Source organism: Mustela lutreola, chromosome 4 (assembly GCF_030435805.1).
Source record: "Mustela lutreola isolate mMusLut2 chromosome 4, mMusLut2.pri, whole genome shotgun sequence".
NCBI classification, from domain to species: Eukaryota; Metazoa; Chordata; class Mammalia; order Carnivora; family Mustelidae; genus Mustela; species Mustela lutreola.
The window spans coordinates 180,431,658-180,456,466 of NC_081293.1; the positions used below are offsets into that span (position 1 = coordinate 180,431,658).

Sequence of the window (24,809 nt, forward strand, 5' to 3'; positions counted from 1 at the left end):
TCAGCAGTTAGATGTTTAAGTCATGTCCAGCTTCTTCTTCTTCTAAGTAACTGACCGTGTCGTGAATGTCTTCCTATAGATCGCTTTTCCTCCTTTGAACTGTATTCTTGATTAGGAGGCAGACAGAGTGTTATGAGAGCAATGAACTTATGCTTTAATTTCCTCATTTGTAACACAGAGATAGTAACTGTGTCCCCCTCACTTGCTACGAGGTTAAAATATGTAGTGTTTAGAATAGTACGGACCCATAGGGCTGACTTGGAATGAGAACTATTTGTAGCAGTAGTAAATTCAAGTTTCAAGAGAACTGTGAGCATCCTGGAGGTGAACCTGGAATTTCTTCTGGTCAGACGTTTTATTCCTTACTTCTCTTGAGGGCTGTTACTGACCTACTGTGGGGAACAGTCCTTTTTTTTTTTTTTCCTTCATATCTACCTATGTGATAGTACAACAGCTGACAGAAAGGAGGACAGAAAGCTGAAAAGTATATTATTAAAATGGCCTGGGGGCACCTGGGTGGCTCAGTGGGTTAAGCCTCTGCCTTCGGCTCAGTCATGGTCTCGGGGTCCTGGGATCGAGCCCTGCATGGGGCTCTCTGCTCAGCAGGAAGCCTGCTTCCTGCCCCCACCCCACCCCCCACCTGCCTCTCTGCCTACTTGTGATCTCTCTCTGTCAAATAAATAAATAAAACCTTAAAAAAATTAAAATGGCCTGACTCATTGGATAAACCATCTCCATTGCCTACACCTCCTTCTCAGAGACCTTCATACAGACTTGGTTCCCCCCTTTCCCTCTCTTCCTTGCTGGCTTCTGCTACAGGATTGTCAACTTGCACAGAGCGGCACTCTAGAAAGAAAACCAGTAACCTCCAGCAACACTTTGGCCAAGGAACCGTGAGAGAAAAGAGAGCATGGGACAGAGATGGAAGGAGCAGTCTCTAATTAAAGCTGCGGGAGTCACTGCAGAGGGCACGGGTCAGCTGACCCAGATGACAGCTACATGGAAGCCAAAGAAAACCCAGAGCAGGACTAAAACTATAAATAGCAAGGAAAACTGAGGAGGAAGTGTTTGTCCTTTTGCTGTTGGTCGAGCTGGACAAGCAGCTGGTTTTGTTGCTATGACAGAACAGGGTGGAACGGATTTAAAAGTGGGCTCTGAGGCAGCCACAACTGGTCTGAGGGTTTGAGTAAGAGAGGAGAGCCCCCAAGGAACATGCTGCACCTGTTAAGTCTGTGAAAGTTGGCTAATTTAAAAAGAGCCAGGTGAAAGACTCACTTCTGGATACCAGTATCCCATGAGCAGTTGTGAGAGAGTCTGTTCAGCTGTGAGACGCAGATCTCAGCTTTGTGCTCAGAAAAGAAACTCACAGAACCACCATTGCTGAAAGGGATTCCTGGCTGTATTGTAATGGAAAGATCAGCACGCTGGGGAGTAGGGATCTAGTGGCAGCTCTGCCACATTCTAGCTGTATGATTGCGCTTGTGTATGTGTGTTGTTGTTGTTGTTGTTGTTTTTGAAGATTTTATTTCTTCAACAGAGAGAGACACAGCGAGAGAGGGAACACAATCAGGGGGAGTGGGAGAGGGAGAAGCAGGCTTCCCACCGAGCAGGGAGCCTGATGTGGGACCCGATCCCAGGAGCCTGGGATCATGACCCAAGCCGAAGGCAGACACCCAACTGACTGAGCCACCCAGGTGCCCTGGCGCGTGCGTTTTTAAAGGGCATTGAACTTCAGTCTTTCCCCTCTGTAAAAACAAAGTCTCCTTGGATAGGGAGTACAATCTTTGTTAAAACCATATGTAGGATCCTAGAGATCCTTAGTGGAGAAGAACAGTAAAAGGGAGTCCGAAGGCAGGGAGGACTGGCCAAACTAGGGAGTCTCCAGGATACCGCTGCTCACCCTGATGCTGGGACCAAGACTGAAAAAGAAGGTTCTCACCTGTGAGGTAGAGAGGAAGGCATTGGAAGTTCTATTTGTCAGCAGATGATTAGCACAGAGATTACACAGCATCCTTGTAAGTGACCTACTATGGCTCGTGAAAGCAGGTAAATTCCTTACCGTGATGATTTATAGCACCAACTCTGAGGATAGTAAAGTAGCAAAAAATGAAATTTTAGGCAATTATCTTTTTTTTCAAGATTTTATTTATTTGACAGAGAGAGAGGGAGAGCACAAGCAGGGGGGAGTAGCAGGTAGAGGGAAAGGGAGTAGCAGGCTCCCCAGTGAGCAGAGATCCCGATGCGGGGCTCGATCCCAAGACCCCGAGATCATGACCGGAGCCAAAGGCAGACGCTTAATCCACTGAGCAATCCCAATTACCTCTCTTTGAAGTATCTGCCAAAAGAAGAAAAATTGTTTTTTCAAAAGAAGACTCAAATCAGGAAAGGTGGGTTCCTAGAAAGATCACACCAATAACTTTGATGGGAACAACTCATAAGAAAACGAGTAGCCTGTGGTTGGAGTGATGTCCTAGCGTGTGGACAAGAACAGCAGCTTTGGGAAGAAGTTCATGAGGTCAATTCCAACTGTATCAGTCAGAGTTCTCCAGGGAAATAGAATTAGTGTGGTATGTACAGATACATACAAATGCCTTCTCTATGGGAATTGGGCCACACAATCATAGAGGCCGAGGAACCCCATCATCTGTCTCATGCAAACTGGAGGCCAAGGAAAACCGGTGGTGCCATTCCAACCCACACCCGAAGGCCCGAGAACCGGGAGCTCTGAGGTCCAAGAATAGGAGACAACAGATGTTGCAGCTCAAACAAAGAACACATTCACCCTTCCCCTGCTTTTTGTTCTATTCAGGCCCTCCATGGTTTGCATGCTCCCCACTCACATTGGTGAGGGTGATCTACTTTACTTCTTCACTGATTTGAAAGCTCATCTCTTCCTGAAACAGCCTCATGGATATGTCCAGAAATAATAATTTACCGGCTATCTGGGTATCCCTCAGCCCAGTGAGGTGGACACATAAAATTGAGCATCACCCCATCTGAGAACAACCGGTACTGCTTGAAAGTACACTCAGTCCAGCCTTGCAGCATATTCAACAGAAACTCAGAGGAGTAGCCTCGAGCCTTGGGTATGTAGCTACACAGGCTGACCATAAGGTGGATGGCTTTACTTCTATGCGAGTCTCTAGATTTGGAGCATTTGAAACAATGACCCTTGACTTTAATACACAGGGTCCTCCTCTCCTGACCTCTAGAACATTGTAGACAGATACTGAACTCAAAATGTTAAAAATACGACTATTGTGTTCCCTCCACACCTGGGTTCTCGATCTGGAATGGCTGGCCGCAGACCTTGAGGTCGCCCTGGATTCCTCCCTCTTTGTCACACCCAAATTGTTCACGTTGAAGTTGTCACCGACCTTCCTGTCAAGTCATCCTCTGCCCCTGCCATCACACTCCCTTAGAGCCTGTCTCCCCTAAGGTGCTATCCACACCCACCACAGTGATCTTCCCGAGTACAAATGTCATTCCCTTGCTCAAAAAGTTTCCCTTTTCCCACAGAATCAAGACCATACTCCTTAGCAGAACACACAAGACTCTAGTCTTGCCCAACTTCTGTTCTCTTACTTGTTCTCTTCTATTCCTCAGTGTACAGGCCTAGCCACAACTGAATGCTGGCTCTTTCAGGAACATAAGAAATTCTGCTCATTTGCTCACAACACTCCTTCAGCCTCAAATGTCCTTATTTCATTAAACGTCTACTGTGTGCCAGGCAGTTTCAAGTGTTGTCTAAACAAGACAGACAACATGGCACCTGACTGGCTCAGTAGGTAGAGCCTGTGACTCTTGATTCTGGGGTCATGAGTTAGAGCCTCATGTTGGAGATGGAGTTCACTCAAAAAAAAAAAAAAAAAAAAAGGAAAAAGTCGCAGTTCTCCCACTCATCTCCAAGTCCAGCTCAAATCTATACCTTCCCGGAAGTTCTTTCCTATTCCACACATGAGAATTGACTCTCCCTCCACTCAAAACATTGTTTTAAATAAGCTCCACACCATACATGGGACTTGAACCTACAACCCTGAGACTGAGTCGCATGCTTGGGGCATGTGGGTGGCTCAGTTGGTGGAGCATCTGACTCACCAAAACCGTGTTTTGGTCAGGTCATGATCTCAGGACTGTGAGATCCAGTCCCGCATTGGCTCCCTGCTCAGCAGGAAGTGTGCGTAAGATTCTCTCTTTCTCTTTCTCTCTGCCCCTCCCCATCGTGCTAGTTCTCTCTCAAATCAACAAATCTTAAAAAAAAAAAAAAAAAAAAAGTCACACACTATCAACTGAGCCTGCCGGGTGCCCCTCAATTCTTCTATTATACTCCTCCCAGAATATTGAGCATTCCTTTTTTTTTTTTTTTTTTTAAAGATATTATTTATTTATTTGACAGATGGAGATCACAAGTAGGCAGAGAGGCAGGCAGAGAGAGGAGGAAGCAGGCTCCCTGCTGAGCAGAGCCCGATGCGGGGCTCGATCCCAGGACCCTGAGATCATGACCTGAGCCCAAGGCAGAGTGTTAACCCACTGAGCCACCCAGGTGCCCCAATACTGAGCATTCTTGTGCAACATTTGTGTACAGATGTGTCTTCCAGCCTGAATGACAGACTTCAGGAGGACCAAGATGGGTAGTGATGATGTGTGTATTACACGAGGGCTTGCACGGTGCCTCCCACATGGAAGAGACCGTTTCTTGAAGTACACCATGTCTATCACAATCTGCTTGCATTTATACTTGAAACACACACACACTAAACAAGCTTGTGGAGCTTTGCCTATTTTAAAGAAATGTGTTTTCATTGGAGGCAGGTAGAGAAGAAAAACTTGAGGGGCGTCTGAGTGGCACAGTTGGTTAAGTGTCCACCTTTGGCTCGGGTCCTGATCCCGGGATCCTGGGATCGAGCCCCGCATTAGGCTCCCTGCTCGGTGGAGAACCTGCTTCTCCCTCTCCCTCTCCCTCTGTAGCTCCCCTTGCTTGTGTTCTCTCTCTCTCACTGTCTCTTTCTGTCAAATAAATAAATAAAATCTTTTAAAAATTAAAAAAAATAAAAATAAAAATTACAGTGGAATTTAAAATATTTACCCACATTATTATACCCTGGAATTAGGGTTGTAATCCTTTTGAACACCTTGTGTTAATGATTCTACACCACTCCTGAAGTGGTGACCTGGAGGATATGAGCTTCTAGAGGGCAGACTCCAAACTCACTTAGTCCCCAGTGAACAAAAAGCTTCCACCTGGGGCCCAAAGTCTCATTTCTGTGAACGTCAGAGAGCTCCCCACCAGTCAACCGCTAAGGGGACCACAGAGAGTGACCATGAACACTCAGGCCAAAGGCAAAAGAGCACCCCTACAAACACAACCTGGAAACAGCTCTACTGGCCTCATAGAGTGTTGACTTAGGAGCGATAGCAACATGATGCAACCTTTTAAAAATTAGGACTGGCTCAGTCAGGTCATCGTCTGACTCTTGACTTCAGCTCAGGTCTCAATCTTGGGGTTGCAAGATCGAGCTCTGTGTAGGGCTCCGTGCTCAGAGTGCTGTCTGCTTGAGATTCTCTCCCTACTCTTCCCCCACCTCCAAAAAAATTTAAAAAAAGAAAAAAAAAAAAGAAATACCTCTTTGACTAGAATCATAAATAAATTAATAAATTTTTGGCTTTGCAGCCAATCTGCAAACTGAAACCTTGATTTTGTTTCGTGCTCCCCTGGAGTTTTCTCAGTGTCTGCCTTGTTGTTTGTACCAGCCCCGACAGAAGAAGGAAGGCAGTTCTCCAGCAGTAAGAATCTTAACAAATGTTTTATTAATACATACTGTCATATTCTCGGGATAGAAGAGTCCTCAAAACACTGCCGCGTACTGAAAGAGGGTAAAAGTGCTCAAGTCCTTGGTCTTCTGGATGGTGGAATAACCCCGCACTCCTTTAACAGAAGTGGGCTTGCTGAATTCCACCCGTCCCCACCCCGGCATGGAGACAGGCGCCCCCTCAGTCAGATGTAGACAGTGACACTCACTGCCTTTTGCAAGGACAGGGGCTCCTTATGATTGAACCGGAATGGAGAAAAACTTAGCATCAGCTGGCCGAAAAGGAATTCAGACTTTATTTCTCAAAGTCACTCATTCCGCTTCTCTCCAGGAAGGGCTGAATATATTCATCCTGAATAGCTTCAGGATGAACATAACGATTCCCACTGCCGGAATATTCGGAATACCTTCCTTGATTTCTCCGAGAGACTCTGTAGGTAGAAAAGCTCATTATTAGAGATTAAATTCTTTTACAGAGATGAAGGGTGGGGTAACAGCTTGAAGGCTCTCACAGGGATGGGGTCTAGGATTGAGAAAAACAAGTGAATTTTATATTATTACTTTTATTTTGTATACCTAATATACACTTAAAACCAGACTAAACATCAAAACTCCTGCATTCTACAGTCAGACTATTGCTAACACACTCTGAGCCTGTCAAACACGCCCCGAGTCCTCTCTCCAAGTATCTGCATCTGTCCTAATCTCTGTGTGTGAAGCGGACACTTGGGACCCATCATTCGTGCAGCACACATGTTGCGCTGGTTTCCATTCGTGATGCTGAACTGGCCCCAGGGCCTTATTTCTTGTGAATAAGGATTCACATTCACATGATACCTCGCTGGGGTTAACAGTATAATCCAAGACCAAGGGGTAAAACAAAGTTAAATGACTCTTTCAAAGTTTAAACTATGACCCTGGACTTCTCAGCTCCATTTATAGCCGGCAGAGCTAATAACAGGAAGATTCTCACGGCCACTTGATCATGCCTATGAGGTGATCTGAGATTCTGAGAAATGGTGTTACAGGGAGACGAAGCAATGCACTAAAAGATAAAAGTTCTCAGAGAATCAGAACGCTTGGTTCCCTCTGCCTATGAGAGTCACAATGAAGAGCACAGGGTCTCAGTGAGAATATAAATGATCATCTAGCAAGATAATCCATAAAGTTACCTCCAGTTTCGGGTATTAGAAGACATTTTCACTGTCTTCTTATCCTCTTTGTGGATGAGTATTTCAGTAAAAGAAAAGTCCCGGGGCAGGAGCTGGGAAGAATCTGAGCTCTTACTAATGATGGAGGGGAATTTAGTGAATAGAGGGACAAAGTTAAAAGAAACTTTAGTTGAAAAAACAACATAAGCTTTGTTCTAACATCAAGATTCTTTAACCAACCTCATTAAGCTCTCAACTTTCCAGTCATAGCAGCTGTGGGAGGGTTAAAGACAAACCACCAAAAAGGATCTCAAAAGTTCTGGAACCCAGGGCCAATTATGAGGCCAACTTCTCCCACTATAAAAACAAAACAAAATGAAATGAAAAAAACCACCAAAACAAAAAACCCCACAAAAATCCTGTGGGATTGCTTGTTTGTAAAACAGTGACAGAGGGCAGTCAATAAGACTCTATTTCAGGAAGATCTGGGGACAGAATATATGTGCAGACATTTGCCCTCAGATAGCTTTATGTATCTTCAAAAGCTTTTTTTTTTTTTTTTTTTTTAAAGATTTTATTTATTTATTTGACAGAAAGAGATCACAAGCAGGCAGGAGGAAGTAGGAGGCTCCCCGCTGAGCAGAGAGCCCGATGCAGGCCTCGATCCCAGGACCCTGAGATCATGACCTGAGCCGAAGGCAGCAGCCCAACCCACTGAGCCACCCAGGCGCCCTCTTCAAAAGCTTTTAAATTGGAAAAAGGAAGATTTTTTTTCCTTCTTCATCTGCATTGTCTTACTAAGGGTACAAATGTACATTCTTGGGCTTTTAGCAATTCTACAGTTCTCTCCAGCAGAATCCCACAAACCTGGGAGTGCTTCTTGTAAACATCTACTGGCGAGTATTATTTTACTTTGTCCTTGGACGGGACGGGGGTCAGAAATTATTCTATTCATACCACGCTGTAAGGCAAATTTGGGAAGGAGCCAGCAGAGGAAAGAGAACCCAGTTCCCATGATCCCTTAATGCCCACCCTCCTATCACCGAGTGCAGCCTCGACGCAGAGTGAACCCTTGTTTTCTCAGCTGTCACGATGGATTCACATCTACCCACATTCCCTAAGCAGCAGCGATCACGACTCCAACAGCTAGCTGAGGCTCGGTGCACGAGCCCGGGGCTGTGGAACAGAGCAAAGTAACATGTCCCCTGTGCAGAACGGAACTGTAATCTGGGGGTTGGAGTACAGAGCTCCCGACAGCTAAGGTCTGTCTGGCCAGGCTCCAAACGCAAGTGACAGCAACTGGCAGAAAAAGCAGCTGGTCTGCAACATGAGGCCGGAGCAGCTGCCTGCCCATCCGGTTCTGTTCTGACACCCTTCTCTACTTTGTGTCATTTTAGTTGAGGAGACAAAGAATTTACCAGAATTTGAGGGAATGCCAAATGCTAACCAACTGCAGGAAGACTGAATCAGTTCCATGCCGAGTCTCTAGGACCCAACCTAAGTCTAACTTGACTTCTGAATGCTGAGGGCAGGCAGGGTGCTAATTATAGCACTGCCTCTTGTTCCTCATCCCATAAACAGCAAGGGCTGCACATGCACAGGCAGCGGCTTCTCTCACCGTGGAGTCTGTTTCGGCCGGCTGGCTGGACTGCTTGTGGGCCAGGAGGATGTTCAGCACGGCCTTCCAGCCTGGTTCTGAGGTGGCACTGGCGTCTACCTCTGTTCCGCCATGTTCCCTGGTTTCCTGGCCAAGTGTGACATTCACCCACGGGCACCAGTCTCTGTGCTGAGAGGTGGGGTCAAAGAAGCTTCGGGATGATGTATCCTGAGAGGGGGAAGAGAAACATTGCTGATGAAGGGCAGAAGCCATGTCAATCCAGGAGTCGTCCAGTCCAGAATCTCACAAGTGCCCCCATTTCCAATTTGATGCTCTTTAAACACTGCCTGTGTCATGCTGACTCTCTTTATAAATACTTTCATTCCCTCTGTGTTAAGCCAACAGTAAGTGGTCAGGTCTGTTCCCCTGATCTCACTGCCACCACCATGGGTCTGAAGTATTTACTACCTCTCTGGAATTTACTGCAAAGATGTGGCACCCAACCGTAGCTGTCCCACCTTGAAACTTAATTCATATTATCCCTTTAGAGTCACAGGCCCCAGGAAGGGATCTTGCCTGCTTCCCTGTGCTACACGGCGGGGGCCCGGCGTGCTACTTGGGATTTCTACACATAGGTAGACCCACCGAGCTGCTGGAAGAGCAGAGGCGAGCGCGCTTGGCCCTCCGGAGAGGGCTTGACGGCACTTCCAGGCCAGTGCTGTCTCCCGTTCCCATGCTGCGGGTCACCGGCCGGCTTCTCGTGGTGGGGCTGGCAGACTCTGGCTCAGGACGGTCGACGGGACTGGAAGAGTCCCAGCTCCGAGTTCGGGAGATGACGGGACCAGGGCTCCTTTCGGCCTGAAGGAAAGAAGAGGTAACAGTAGTACACAGATGACATAAAGAATAAGGGTCAGAAGATGACATAACGGATAATGGTCAGTTTTCCTAGAAGCAGGTGAAAGTTAATGCTTTACAGTTTAAACTCTTAAGAATTTACCTTCTGAACTGTCAATAAAACTAAACTCTCCCAAAAAATCATCAATTTTGATACAAAATCACGAATTTAGCTTCTGCACTGCCACTGGCTCAGAAAAACACGTGGTTTTCTGATCAATGTGGTCAGAAGCGAGGCCCACCCGCCTCAGGTAATCTCCAACTTCTCTGCCACAACACTTCTGGCAAGAGTGCTGCTTTTACAAAGGCCACCCGAGCAAGCCAGTTAAGTCCATACCTGCTCTGAGCCAGGGGAACACGTGGCATCCTGGCTCCGGGTCATCATCCTCCGAGGAGACTCAGGCACAAGAGGGAAGCGCTCCGGCTTCCCCTCAGGGCCTGGGAGGGGAGAGCTGGTCAGGCCCAAAGACGCATCCAGGTCCGTCATGGAGGACTCAATCTGCTGGAAGCCCCAGAGCCCCACCTTCCTCATACACTGTGAACAGCTTATCAGGGAGAGCTGCAGCGGTTCCAAAGAAGAACTAGGCAGGAACAGAAAAGAGTTTTCTCAAAAGGTAACATTTCCAAGGGACTAAGTGTACTCATTCGTGAGAACTCTATGTCTTGCCAAACAAATTTCTGGAACAGCCCAGTGGACTGGGAATCATGTCATCTCAGGCCCCCAACTCCATTGTCTCTCACAAAGTTCCCAGAGAAAGATCTAAGGGTCTTGGTGTAGGCTCTAAGGCAAGACTATTTTGAAGGTTATGTTTTATAAATCTCTCCTATTCCTTTTGAAACTTTTTCCTTTTAAATGAAAAATATTCCTTAATCTATCAAAGACAGTATGTTTAAAGTAAGTCTAGACTGGTTCCTTTCTTTCTTTCTTTTTTTGTTGTTAAATATTTTATTTTTAAGTCATCTCTACATCCAACCTGGGGCTCAAACTCACAACCCTGAGATAAGTCAGTTAGTGCTCCACCGCCTGAGCCAGCCAGGTACCCGCTGCACCTCCCCTCCCCGGTTCCAACAGTTTTCTATACCAGAGAGAGGCTAAGCCAAATTGAGCAACTAGAATGGGAACACCAACATGGGGGTCTGAGGACTCCAGCTGGCATTTCCTTTGGTAGTTTTTATGAATTCAACAGATTTTTCTTCCTTTCTATAGACAGAAAGGAGCTTCACTGTTTCCAAGAGCACAGATTCTCAGCTGGGACAGTGAAAAAAAAAAAAAAAAAACAACCCAAAGTTCAGGTGTATCCAAAAATTCCCGAGTTTGAATTCTGTTAGTGATTCTTACTGTCCCCTCGCCACTTGCTCAGGTTTTGTCTGTTTTTCTGACAGGATACATCATGGAACCTCTAATACTATTAGTGACTGATGTATGCCAGTGTATGATGTTGTCAGAGCTCATGTACCCTGCAAAGTCACGGACTAACCTACACGCCCAGCCACACAGAGAGAGGACACAGGCAGTGACGTGGACTTGGATGTCTGAGCCTAATTTGCTTGCAGTTTTTTTCTCATCAGTTCGGTGGTCAAGTTCATCTTCAAGCAGGTGTAGGAGAAGACTGATCTTGTCTTCTGTCAAGCACTACAATGGAACCAAGGTAACAAACTGAAATTTCCAACCACAAAAATCACAAATGAGGATATTATCTAGATGGTATAAGGCAAAAATCATGAAGGAAATCCCAGACACAAAGACAATTCTCTTCATTACGGAAGGCTCACTTTTAGGACAGGGAAAAGGTTTTAGACAGAAGCTTTCTGAATTGCCCTGCATCAGCTGAGAAAGGTAGCAGTTGTCCTAGAACTACCAAATCTTTTCTTAGTTCTAATTTGTTTTCAATTTACCAATTGCAGATTTTCTCTGAAACCTATAAACTTCTACAGATTACTATTTATATCTTAACCTGATGCTGGATTTACTTCTTGACAGAACAAGAGAGCTTGCCAAGGTCTTTATTTTTGTTCTAAGAATAATAAAGAACTGACAAGGGGAACAGAAAAGCTGCCTTGGCTAGGGACAAGGGACATTTAAAATAGGCACAGAGTTGGGGCAACTGGGTGGCTAAGTTGGTTGCGTGCCCAACTCTTGGTTTTGGCTTGGGGCATGATCTTGGGGTCTTGAGTTCGAGCCTGGTGCTCAGCAAGGAGTCTGCTTGGCACTCTCTCTTCCCCCTGCCCGTCCTCCCATGCTCTCTGTCTAAAATAAAGAAATAAATCTTAAATAAATAAATAACAGAAGTTAAACTTTGGTTAAAATCCAAACAGCCTCTCAACTTGAAGAAGCAAAATAATAGCTTCTATTTCCTATAGTAAAGCTCGTCTTTGGCGTGTCTACAGGGTGAGGAAACGGGACACTAGATATTCAGTTTCAAAGTACACATGGGCCAGAGCATTTCTAATTTCTATTCACAGGGGAGAAGGGAGTTTGTAACTTCTCCTGTAGTATTTTCTTTGGGAAATGATATGCAATAAACCATACGAGGTCACATTTCAGTATCTTCTGCTAAATAGTTTAAGTAGCAAATCAGGATAAAATTGAATGTAATGCCATTTAAAGAAGCCTATCTAGAAGTTTCAATGGATCTCATTTACTTAATCTCTCCATAGTTGCCCTTCTGGTAGAGATTGGAAAAGGTCAGTTGAGGTACAAACAACTAGTTCTCTTCATAGCAATCTAAATCCTCTGTCATGTAAAGAAATCCTTCATGTGCAATTGGCAATGACAACTGAAGGCCACTGTAGGCTAGCCAAGAAAAACTCACCATAGTTTTCAAGTCCTCTGGCCTCAAGGAAGGAAGCTGGAGGTCCAAGTGACAAAGGCTTTGAAAACGATCTAGAAATTCACTAACAAGAACAGCAGGTTCATCCAATGGCAACATCCCAAATCGATCTGTAGACAAATTACACTGGAAGATCATTTGGTGTAAATAGTAAAAAATAAAAGATATATATAAAACAATATGGGACAGGTACCGATAAAATTGATAAAGTATTTGAAGGCGAGTAAGGTTTCTCAGAAGCAGTCAGGCTAAGCTGAATTTGAAGACCAACAACAGTGTGTAAAAGCTAAGGCTCAAAGGAAGGGCCCAGGTGGGGAATTCTACACAGCTTCACGGGGCTGGGACAAAATGTGCCTATAGAAAGGAGCAGAAGATGGGGTTAAAGTGTAAAGAGTAACTAGACCACAACTTTATTAACATATATGATGAGAAATTACTGAAAGTTTTTTAAAAATTTCACATAATTTTTAAAAATATTCTATTTGCTTATTTATTTAATATTTTCTATATTTGTCAGCAAGAGCATGACTGTGCACAAGTAGGAGGAGTGGCAGGTAGAGGGAGAAGCAGGCTCCCCCCTGAGCAAGAAGGCCGATGCAGGACTTGATTCCAGGTCACTGGGATCATCACCCCTGAAAGAGTGATATTATAGATAATATGCATTAGTTTAGAGTAGAGATTGTAAGGCGTCAGTTGGGATGCAAAAAAATAAGCTTAGCAGACATTAAAGTGATTTAAGGTAATAATAATCCCTGTTAGACACCAGCGGCAGAAGGATGGAGAGAAGGAACATCAATGTTACAAAGCTCTTAATGACCGGGCAGGTGGGGGATGGGTACCTGGATGATGGGCAGTAAGGGGGCACATGATGAATGAGCACTGGGTGTTAAATGCAACTGATAAATCACTGACCTCTCTCTCTGAAACTAATGATTCACTGTTTGTTAATTAATTGAATTTAAATTTTTTAAAAGTACCCAGTGCAATAGTATTATTATCATACAAATTCTACAGATAAGGAATCCAAGGAATATGAAAGTAACATACCCAGGTCTCATTACCAGTGAGTGACCAAAAGCTCCTGCTTTTACAGAGTTTCTATTACAGCACTTGCCAGTTCTTTCTAGTTTTCAACAGTACTAGGGAATTCCTAGTTTCTTTTATTGTTTTTTTTAAGATTTTATTTTTATTTGACAGAGAGGTCACAAGTAGGTAGAGAGGCAGGCAGGGAAGCAGGCTCCATGCTGAGCAGAGAGCCTGACTCGGGGCTCGATCCCAGGACCCTGGGATCATGACCTGAGCCAAAGGCAGAAGCTTTAACCCACTGAGCCACCCAGGCACCCCAAATTCCTAGTTTCTTATAGCTCCTTTACTTTTGTTTTGTTGTTACCCTTTTGTTACTGAATATCTCATATACATAGACTTTTTTCCCCAACAATATCTAAGCTCCTAAAACAGGGATCAAGCTGTCTAGACCCTTGTGTCCAGCAAAAACCTAATATTGTATTTTAGGCAATAGCTTTAAAACTATAGCTATGACCCCTTCTTAGGTTCTGAAATCAGTTTATCATTTACCTAATTTATAAACCAGTTATTTTAACGAAACAGAATGCAATAACATTAAACTGTGGCATGTCCATACAACGTAATGTTATCCAGCAATGAAAAAAAGTGAATTCTAGAAGACACTGAGGAACCTTAAATATATAGTGCTATGTAGAGAGAAGCAGAGTCTGAAAAGCTGCATGCTGTGGAATTCCAACTATATGACATTCTGGAAACCGTAAAATTATGAAGACAGTAAAATGATCTGTGGTTGCCAGGGATTCAGGAGGAGGGGAGGAGAGAGTGATGAAGAGGTAGAGCACAGGGGATTTTCAGGGCAGTGAGGCAGTTCTATACGATAATGTCATGGTGGATACGGGTCATTATATATATATATATATATATATATATATATATATATATATAGTCAAAATTCACTGAATGTACAACAGAGTGAATCCTAATATCTACCACTGACTTTAGTTAATAAAGATATTTGTTCAGGGCGGCTGGGTGACTCAGTGGGTTAAGTCTCTGCCTTTGGCCCAGGTCATGATCTCAGGGTCCTGGGATTGAGCCCCACATCGGGCTCTCTGCTGGGCAGGGAGCCGGCTTCTCCCTCTCTCTGCCTGCCTCTCTGCCTACTTGTAATCTCTCTCTCTCTCAAATAAATAAATAAAAATTTTTTCAAAAAGTAATTTAAAAAAATAAAGATATTTATTCATTAATTAAAAAAAAGTTAGAATCTGCTAAAAAAACTTTTAATGATCAATGAAACCTCATACTATAAGAAAAATAGGGTACAGTAATATACAGCATTAAATTGGGAAGATGAATACAAACTCATGATATTAAATAGAAATCTAGTGGTGACAGTTTCACGAGCATACAAATATGTTAGAACTTACCAAACTGTACCTCTAAATATGTGCAGTTTATTTTATGTCAATTATCCCTCAACTGTAAGTATGCGTTAAAAAAAAAAAAAGAGAGAAAGGAAAAAATCTCTTCTACTTTTGTTCTTAATAGGTACAAAAGCAGTAAAAATAGCACTTTTATTCACCATTTATTATATCATTAGCAACCAGATTTTGGTCTCTAATGTTATTAAATATTCTGAAACTATTTTTTTAAAAGATTTTATTTATTTATATGGCAGAAAGAGATATAGCGAGATAGAGAACATAAGCTGGGGGAGTGGGAGACGGAGAAGCAGGCTTCCTGCAGAGCAGGGAGCCCAATTTGGGGCTCAATCCCAGGGCCCTGGGATCATAATCTGAGCCGCAGGCATACGCTTAATGACTGAGCCACCCAGGTGCCCCAAATATTCTCAAATTATTAAAAGCTGTTGCAAGTAACCAAATATGTCAAGACACTTGCCATCGATTTAAAAAGATGTATCATTTTACTAGGAAAGTCCAATTATAAAAAAACTACAACCAACAAAAAAGATATGGATTTTAAAAAATCAAGTTGAAGGGGCACCAAGGTGGCTTAGTGCGTTGAGTGTCCAACTGTTGTTGTTGTTCTTTTTTTTTTTTTAGATATTATTTATTTGACAGAGAGAGACACAGTGAGAGATGGAACACAAGCAGGGGTGGAGCGGGAGGAGGAGAAGCTGGCTTCTAGCCAGGTAAGGAACCTGATGCGGGGCTCAATCCCAGGACCCTGGGATCATGACCTACTAATGACTGAACCACTCAGGCACCCCGAGTGTCCAGCTCTTGGTTTTGGCTCAGGTCATAATCTCAGGGTTGTGAGACCAAGCCCCAGGTTGGGCTCCCTGCTCCACGGGAGAGTCTGCTTGAGATTCTTTCCCCCTTCTCCTCCCTCTCCCTCTGCTCCTCCCCCTGCTCTCTGTCTTCTCTCTCTCTCTCTCTCAAAATAAATAAAAAAATAAACAAACTAACTAAAATCTTTAAAAAAATAAATAAAAATTTAAAAATAAAACAAAAAATCAAGTGAAGTTTAACAATAAGAAGGAAACATGTTCTGATGACCAGTGGCTCTGATTTGACAAAACTTTGGAGAAAAAACCAGGTACCAACATCTTTCTGGTCACTTTCCAATTTACGGTTTGGTCTGATGCCTACAATCCTAAGAAAATATTAGTAAAAACTGATGAAGGCAAAAGAGCAATGAAGATTTTAAACCCACCATGAAAATGTTTTAACATAAGTTAAATTTATGTTTAACATAAGTTAAAATTATGTTTTATAATTAACATATGTGAGTATTCAGTACTTCAGTGTTTGATGTGTTCAAAATAATCAGTCCAGTAAATTAGTAATTATAAATTAAAATGTTTAAAGGGATTTAATTTAGGTTGGTAAATGTTAGAAAAAAATTACTTCAAAATTATATTTATTACATATGCTTAATAAATGCAAGCATTAAAGTAAAAATAGTTTAGGTCTTCCTCTCTTCACACTAAAGTTTCTGGAAAGAAAAAAACCAAGGGTGGTATAATTGAAAGGTCACATTTGAGATCTATTTAGGAGGTGGAATGCACAGGAGTGGGTGGTGATGATAGATAGAGAAGGGCATCTAAGGGGATGTCCAGGTTTCTAGCTAGGATAACTTGGGGGAGCGGGGTCAGTACCATTTAAGATGGAGAAAATCTATGAGAAGTAAGGTTTGGGTCTAAAATGAAGACTTCACTTTTGTATATATTGAGTTCCAGGTGCCTACAACAAGTCATTACATGAAAATGTTTAGAAGATAGTTGAAAATGAGTCAAGCTCAAAAGAAAAGTCAGGGGGCATCTGGGTGGCTCAGTGGGTTAAAGCCTCTGCCTTCAGCTTAGGTCATAATACCAGGGTCCTGGGATCGAGCCCGTGTGGGGCTCTCTGCTCTGTGGGGAGCCTGCTTCCTCCCCTCTCTCTGCCTGCCTCTCTGCCTACTTGTGATCTCTGTCAAATTAAAAAAAAAAAAAAAGTCAGGATAGGAGTTAGAGGTTGGCAAGGAGGTGGACCAAGAAATCATAGTGTATAGTAATAAGAGTTGAGAACCACCAACAGAGTCCTGGGCAGATCCTAAAAACCTGGACTGGGTATACTGGGAGGATTTACATCCTCATGGGACTGAGGTCAGTCCTACTACACAGTGAAATAGCTAGGCCAACAGCAGAATCTCCTTGTTACACATCATCTTCACTTTAAGAACATTATTCCTTAATAGTCCCTTTTTATCTTCCCTTCATTATCAGTAAATGGCACTCTATAGATACTTTGAATCTCTCTCTTTTTTATTTTTTTAAAAGATTTTATTTATTTATTTGACAGAGAGAGAGAGAGGGAACACAAGCAGAGGGAGTGGGGAGGTTCATTCTAAAGTAGCTTAGTTCTAAAAAGAAAAAAAAAAAAGGAACGACTGAAGTTAATAATTAGAGTGAAGACAATCACAAAGTCACCCGATTGAAGGGCGTGTGCCTTTCAAGGCCCTTCTACAGGCAGTCTTTAGCTTCAGTGCTGTTGTCACAATGTGTCATTTCACTGTGATAAACTATGTTTGTAATCACTCTCATCTGGCTTCCTGTAGGTCTGCTTTAGCTACGGAACCCCCTTTAACTGCCACCATTAGTGCACCAAAGGAAGCCAGGGGAGAACATGATTGCTTGCTATGGTGGGAAAAGCAGACAGTTTGAAATCAGATAAAACCATAGTTTTGCCTCCTCACCAGTTGATTCTGTTTCTTCACCCCCAAAACTGGGTTAAGAATCTAGCTCCCAGGGCCCCTGTGAGAATTATGTAGGATAATGTCTACACGGCTGAGCTATAGGCATGCTGATTGCCTATAATAAAGCTTAGTAATAACAAGTGGATGAATGTTAAGTTCTTGAAAAGCACAAATAGAAAGAAAGAAAAGAAACCTCAAAGACTAGATTTTCACAAAGATACAGGCAATACTAGAAATGCAATAAGCAAGAAGACATGGTAAATGGGAGATCCTGGAAATGAGTACCTGGGGAGGGGCTGTCTGGCCAGAAACAGAACTTCTCATGGGCGGTGCACAAGGCTTTCTTCAGCTCAGCACATCGGTCCTTATCTGAAACCCACAAAGGGAGTACTGAATTAGAAAACGTTATATAGATTCAAAATCAAATGGCCAAGAACTTTTAAGAATATAGACAGAATTAAAAACAAAAATGACTAAGATAATGTTAAAATATATGAAAATATTAGCACTATATAATCTTAATATTTTTCACAGAACAAGTTCTAGAGCAAGATCCTAAGATCAAGAACAAAGGAGACAGCATGTACCTTATAAGGCAGGGTATTTCCAAGCACCAGGCTTCATCAAAGTGCCTTGTCTCTTTGTCTGAGTATGTATTTTGGAACCATAAAGTAAACATACCCTGCTGTTAGTTCCTCAGAATGCATAAAGTCAGGTACACTCTAAAGTAGCTTCGTTTTTAAAAAAAAAAAAAAAATTAGTAACCGAAGCTAATAATTAAGATGAAGACAATCACAAATTCACCTTGATCTATGAGACAGTACACATTCTTCAATCCAACACAGGTGACTTTTTTTTTGTTTTTGTTTTTGTTTTTGGTGACTGGTCTTTCAGGAAAAATTCGTCTAGTATCTGTGAACATGGAGGAAAGTATAATTTGTGCTTTATACTCACATCGGTCAAAATCAAAAGCTGGTTGTAAACTGGCACAGAGAAAAGCCTGGCAGCTGGAGCACTTCAGCATGTCACACTCCACGGTGACCCAGCCGTATTTCGCACAGACGAGTGGAGACAGCTCAGAGGGCTTACCTGCCCATTTCAGAGAGTATTCATGTTAAGAAAAACATGCTGCAGGTATATTAAAATGAGTAAATCAGAAATTAAAACTTTAACTCATTCTTTTGTATATATGGGGATAAACAGATTAAGAGGAAAAGCACTAAGAAAAGTGTGAAAAAACTACTTTTAAAGCACACATACTTCACAGAATAATGAAAGTTGTTTGAAAAATGACCAGAGGGGAACAATTATGAATTTTTTCTCTACAAAGCCCTGTGTATTTTATATGTTCAAAATGTAAGAATTTGAAAATGTTTCAATTTCAGCAAAAGAGGGCTGGAAAACAGAAAGAAGGCTAGAAAACAGAATTTAGATATGAACGTTAAAGGGCTCCAAGCTGGGAATCTTCTTAAAGAAATAGTAAGTAAATAAATAAATTTAAAAAATTAAAATATAATAAAAGTAACAGAATTACTTAACCAGCTGTGTTACATAAATGACTGTCACATCTAAAGTGGTGATCAATTTATATCCGCTGAAAACGAAAAAGACCCAAAGAAAATGGTTCTAAGTACCAAACAAAAATCAGGAATTATGGGTGCCTGAGTGGCTCAGTCAGTTAAGTGTCTGCCTTTGGCTCAGGTCATGATCTCAGGGTCCTGGGATTGAACCCCATGTCGGGCCCCCTGGAGCCTGCTTCTCTCTCTCCCTCTGCCCCTACCCCTGCTTGTGCTTGTTTTCTCTCTCTGTCAAATAAATAAATAAAATCTTTTAAAAAATTATGATTTAAAAAATCAGGAATTATTCCAAGGAGCAGCAGTAGAAGGATGTTTAAAATACCGTCCTCTTCCTGAGCAATTTATTCATAAAGCCATCAAGTGGTGAGCAAGAAGGACAGCCAGGGGGGTGAGGGGAGGCAGCTCAGGGCCAGGTGTCAGTTCCCAAGGTGGGTAAAAGGGGCTGCTCACCTTGAGGTGTTGAAGCCAAGTAGGGTGGAAAGACCATCCCCATGGGGCTCCCACTTAGCAAATCAGGGATCACTGGAGTATCAAAACATATCATGAGAATAATGGATTATAATCCACTAAATAAAAAAAGCAGCCCAGGCTGCTATGAATATTACTACTTAACAAAGTTTGATGAGGAAAGGGATATTTGTGTAGTTTCTTTTTTTTTTTTTTAAAGATTTTATTTATTTATTTGTCAGAGAGAGAGCGAGCGAGAGTGAGCACAGGCAGACAAAGTGGAAGGCAGAGTCAGAGGGAGAAGCAGGTTCCCTGCGGAGCAAGGAGCCCGATGTGGGACTCGATCCCAGGACGCTGGGATCATAACCTGAGCCGAAGGCAGCTGCTTAACCAACTGAGCCACCCTGGCGTCCCTATTTGTGTAGTTTCAAAGCACCTCTGCACAAAGCACTTTTTAATTACAAAGAAAGAAGAGAGTTACTTTACAGTGGAAAAGATGAGAGACAGTCCCTGAATCAAGTGCTCAAAGGAATCACTGCCAGGAAAGGGAAAAGTCAAAATCATTGTGCCACGTGATGAGATGCAATGAGGACACAGCGCCATTCTGGGAGGCTCCTACACTACCTGAATTTAACTGGAAGCAAAGAGCAGACGGATGGGAGCGACACTCAACAAAACAAAGGGACTGTCATCTACAAAAAGCATCACAATCATGAAACTCAAGGAAAAACGGGAATCTCAACTGGTTCCTTTTGTTATAAAGAATGTTATTAAGACAACTGCTGAAATGACTAGAGGCTGAGGGTTAGATGGTAGTAATTTATTAAGTGAAACTTCCTGATTTTGATGGCTGTGTTGCAGTTCTGTAGGAAAAAGTCCTTGTTTGTAGGAAAACATTTGCGGGTAGTGAGGGATCACTCTGGCAACTTACCAGTAGTTCAGAAAGGAAGTTTTCTGTAACCTGTGCAACAAAGTCTGCAAGTCAGTAATTGTTTCGTATTTTTGAAAAAAATCACTCTAGTGAATAAAGGGCAAAAGTGATGGGATGTCACCTCTGAGATCAGGTCACGAGTCTAGCTTCTTTCATGCTTTCCCTTGCTGGCTCTGATGGAAGCCAGCGGCCAAGTTGTGAAATGTCTGTGTGGAGAGACCCATTTTGCAAGGAACGTAGGGAGGTCTCTAGCCAACAGCCACTATAGACCTGAAGCCCTCAGTCCAACAGCCACGTGAGTGAGCCTGGAAGTGCATTTTTTCCTAGTGGAGCTCGAAGATGAGTACAGGTCAACTGTCATCTCGACTGCAGCCTGTGAGAGACCCTAAACTAGAGGATCCAACCAACATTCCTGACCCACAGAAATTGTGATATAAGTGGTTGGTTGTTTTAAACCACTAAGTTGTAGTGTAATTTCTTTATGTAATAATAGATAATATATAGAGGAAAATACGAAAAGAGACAGGAAGTGTAGTAAGCAGTCTCAAAAAACATTAGGTTTTGGGGCACCTGGGTGGCTCAGTGGGTTAAAGCCTCTGCCTTCGGCTTGGGTCATGATCTCACGGTCCTGGGATCGAGCCCCATATTGGACTCTCTGCTTGGTGGGGAGCCTGCTTACCCCACACCACCCTGCCTGCCTCTCTGCCTACTTGTGATCTCTGTAAATAAATAAATAAAATCTTAAAACAAACAAACAAACAAACATTAGGTTTAGGTACCAATAGCCTTACGCTGTAACCCTGGCTCTGCCATTTGCCAGCAGCTTGACCAGAGGCAAGTAACATAACCTACCCGAAACTGTTTCCTCTTCTGTGAATAAGTATAAAAATAATAATACCGGGGCGCCTGGGTGGCTCAGTGGGTTAAAGCCTCTGCCTTCGGCTCAGGTCATGATCCCAGAGTCCTGGGATCGAGCCCTGCATCGGGCTCTCTGCTGAGCAGAGAGCCTGCTTCCTCCTCTCTCTCTGCCTGCCTCTCTGCCTACTTGTGATCTCTGTCTCTCAAATAAATAAATAAAATCTTTAAAAAAATAATAATAATAATAATACCTATTTTCACAAGCTTAAGGGGACGATCAAATGTGATAATATATGTGAAAACATGTTACATTAAAGTGTTATTATTATTTCTTCTGCTCTCAAGTTCTTAGTGTTTTCTTCTGTGAACAGGTCAGGTCATCTCAACACTTGATTGTTGTCAAAAGACCCAGAAGCGATGTCAGGTCATCTCAAATATTCCTTTGAGGAATAACATTTTATGATGCTACCTTTCCTATAAAATTTCCTATCAAGTTATCTTTTTTCAATATTTTAGCTAGGCTCCATGCCCAAATGGGACTTGAACTCACAACCCTGACATCGAGAATTGTACACTCTACCCACTGGGCCAGCCAGTTGCCCCCTACCAAGTTTAATTTTGAATTTAAAACATCAGAGTAAGGGGAGGAGTAACGTTCCAGGAGCAGGGAGAAAGTGCAGCTCACATGACCTAAGAAAAAAGGATATAGAAAATGTTTCCACTCTGCTGAAGAAGGCTTCTTTGCTTGTAGATTCCAATGGAGGCTGTTCTGCTTGGGGCGATCCATTAACTGACTGGAATGTGGCAGATGTGTCCTTCCTAAAATAAAGTGGCAGAACTCTTGGTAATCCTTCCAGAGCATCACTTTGCCCAAACGTTTTGTACTTCACTTTGAGGCACATCATAGCATCAATCACGCCACACTAGATTTTAACCTTTCTAAAAATCATTTCAGTTATGTCATTCCTCTGCTTAAAATTATCAATGGCTTCACAATACTGACTAAATAGAATCCACATTGTTCAGTCTGGCATTCAAATCTCTTTACAGTTTGGCCATACCTACTAATCTATACCAGCAAACTGGTCTAGCTCACTCACTGGTCTCCAATAGTATTTCACATAATTTCAGTAAACACAAAATTAGACGCAAGGCGTCTATACATTATACAATTTGAACCACCTTAGAAATTTAAGTCTTTTAACACAGGAAGAATAATTTTGATATTTCTACCTGGGTTGACTCTTCGTACTCACTCTTCCAAAAAAGAACTAATCTGAAAACTCAAATCAAAGTAAAGATGTTTAGCAGTGTCTGGCTGGCTCAGTTGGTTAAATGTCATGGGATCCAGCCCCGGATCGGGCTCTCTGCTCTGAGGGCAACCCGCTTTTCCCTCTCCCTGCCACGCCCCAACTTGTGCTCTCTCTGTCCTATAACTAAATAAAATCTTAAAAAAAAAAAAAAAAGTAAAGATCATCAGGCAATTTTATGAAAAATATTCAAGGAGAAAAACCCCAACAAAACAATTATCTTAGGGCGCCTGGGTGGCTCAGTGGGTTAAGCCGCTGCCTTCGGCTCAGGTCATGATCTCGGGGTCCTGGGATCGAGTCCCGCATCAGGCTGTCTGCTCAGCAGGAGCCTGCTTCCTCCTCTCTCTCTCTGCCTGCCTCTCTGCCTACTCGTGATCTCTGTCAAATAAATAAATAAAATCTTTAAAAAAAAAAAAAAAAAAAACAATTATCTTATTTTCAGCGAAAGGTATTTCAACAGCATGTGGGAGGCAGAGGGAGGAACTACTGAGGACAAGTTATTTTAATAAAAAAAGGGTTACACCAACTACTATAACTCAAAAGAAATAAACTCAGACTTTCACGGAGAGTCAGAGAGCCTCAGGGAGGTGTGGTTCTTTAAAGAAATTGAGAGGATCCATAAACTTGGATGAGAAAAAAGTGACATTTATGTTACTAACCTCTAAACTGAAATTTAGCATTTCCTAAAAAGTAATAAAGTAATAAAAACCCACAAAATATAGTACCATCAGCAGTAACTGTGAGTATGTAACCAATGGAAATCAGATATTTTGTCACCACATTAAGGTTGCACGTTGGAAATGTCATTTATGCTTATGATTACTTCAAAATTATGGTAGTTCGCAGACATTCCTAGATGATAACTCTTTAATAATGAACCATGTTACTGCATCACTTTTTATTATTTTGTTTTATTTTTTAAAAAGACTTTATTTATTTGAGAGAGAGCACGCACAAGCTGGGGGGAGGGGCAGAGGGACAAGGAGAAGCAGCTTCCCTGCCCAGCAACGAGCCCTAAGAGGGGCCTGATCCCAGGACCCTGGGACCACCACCCCAGGAGAAGGCAGGCGCTTAACTGACTGAGGCACCCAGGCACCCCACTGCATCACTTTTTAAATTCTACTATCTTGATAACTGCATTACAACGTAACTGTTTTTTTTAATAATCCCATGTAAATTAATTCATACACTTAAAAATATTCTGAGAAAGGATTCATAAGCTTTATCAGGCTGCCAAAGGTATCTAAGGCTCAAGAAAAGCTGAAGAAACCCAACTGAGACGTCAGGTGCATGTTCAGTTAGCGGTCCTCTTTTTTATTTCCTTCCCTCCAAAACCTGTCTGGGGGCAAAATTCCGCGCGTGGTGCGGAAGGCAGTACATCCCGAGAAGATTAAAGCCGAGTAAATGTAGGAAACCCATTCTCCTTCACAGTCCGGGACGTAGCCATCCCCGCCAACCGAGTAGCACCCAGAGGATCCCCCGCCAGGCCTGCGTTCCCCAAACCCTGTCCAACCCGCCGGCGCCGGAGCCACGATGGACCCGCGAACTCACGCTTCCGCGCCCCCCTCTTCCGGGGCAATCCCCTCATCTATCAGCTGCCGGACTTTTTGGGGCGTCCCTTCTGGGGAGCGAACAACTACACCCCAATTCTTTTCAACCCCCGCGGCAAAAGCTTGCCCCTCACTGGGCGTCGCCATCTTGGTCCGTTGCCGACTTGCTTCCCCGCGGGTTTGAAGGCTCAGGAACTTCCGTTCTGCGTGGTTAAGATCCTCCTCCCGAGGCGCGGTCCCGCGCGTTTGCCCACGCGACTCGGAGACTCTGACCGCGGGGCCTACTCCTTCGTGGCCATCTTAGAACTAGGTAAACCCTCTTTTTAGAATGAGGTAAACCACCACGGGAGCCCCTAGTGTTTAAACCCACATGAATCGTTTTCATTATGCACGAGCGGATTGGGGCTGATAAGGGGTTTTTAGAGCGTTGTTTCTCCAAGACGACAGGGAGGAGGGGCCAAATTTAGTCTTAAAGTAATTAACTGACATGGCCCTCCTACCTTATATCCTTTTACAAGTGACATGTCATGTCACTTGAGAGTAATTTAGAAGCTTTCTTAGAAACCGTGGTGGGTTTAGAAGTCTGTGGCATTTGCAGTTATTGAACACCCTCCCTCCTTTGTCCAACAA

The 24,809-nt window shown here is 43.0% G+C and overlaps 1 protein-coding gene across 3 annotated transcripts; it reads right to left on the reverse strand.

Moving 5' to 3' along the window:
• Positions 1–2,220: 2,220 nt before the first annotated feature.
• ZC3HC1 (zinc finger C3HC-type containing 1) lies at positions 2,221–24,365 on the reverse strand. 3 transcript variants are annotated; one of them, XM_059171853.1, is made up of 11 exons: positions 24,181–24,365; positions 22,027–22,138; positions 18,461–18,611; positions 17,792–17,875; positions 12,266–12,393; positions 10,931–11,085; positions 9,790–10,033; positions 9,204–9,416; positions 8,580–8,786; positions 5,820–6,241; positions 2,313–2,335 (listed from the first exon to the last, which is right to left on the reverse strand). In XM_059171853.1, the coding sequence occupies exons 1-10, from the start codon at positions 24,324–24,326 to the stop codon at positions 6,173–6,175; spliced, it is 1,509 nt and encodes a 502-aa protein (XP_059027836.1). In that variant the 5' UTR covers positions 24,327–24,365; the 3' UTR covers positions 2,313–2,335; positions 5,820–6,172. The 3 variants fall into 3 exon arrangements, with proteins under 3 accessions (XP_059027838.1, XP_059027837.1, XP_059027836.1); XM_059171854.1 differs by lacking the exon at positions 22,027–22,138 and having other exon boundaries at positions 2,225–2,335; positions 18,461–18,595; positions 24,181–24,360; XM_059171855.1 differs by lacking the exons at positions 18,461–18,611; positions 22,027–22,138; positions 24,181–24,365 and adding an exon at positions 18,311–18,450 and having other exon boundaries at positions 2,221–2,335.
• Between the last annotated feature and the right edge of the window lie 444 nt (positions 24,366–24,809).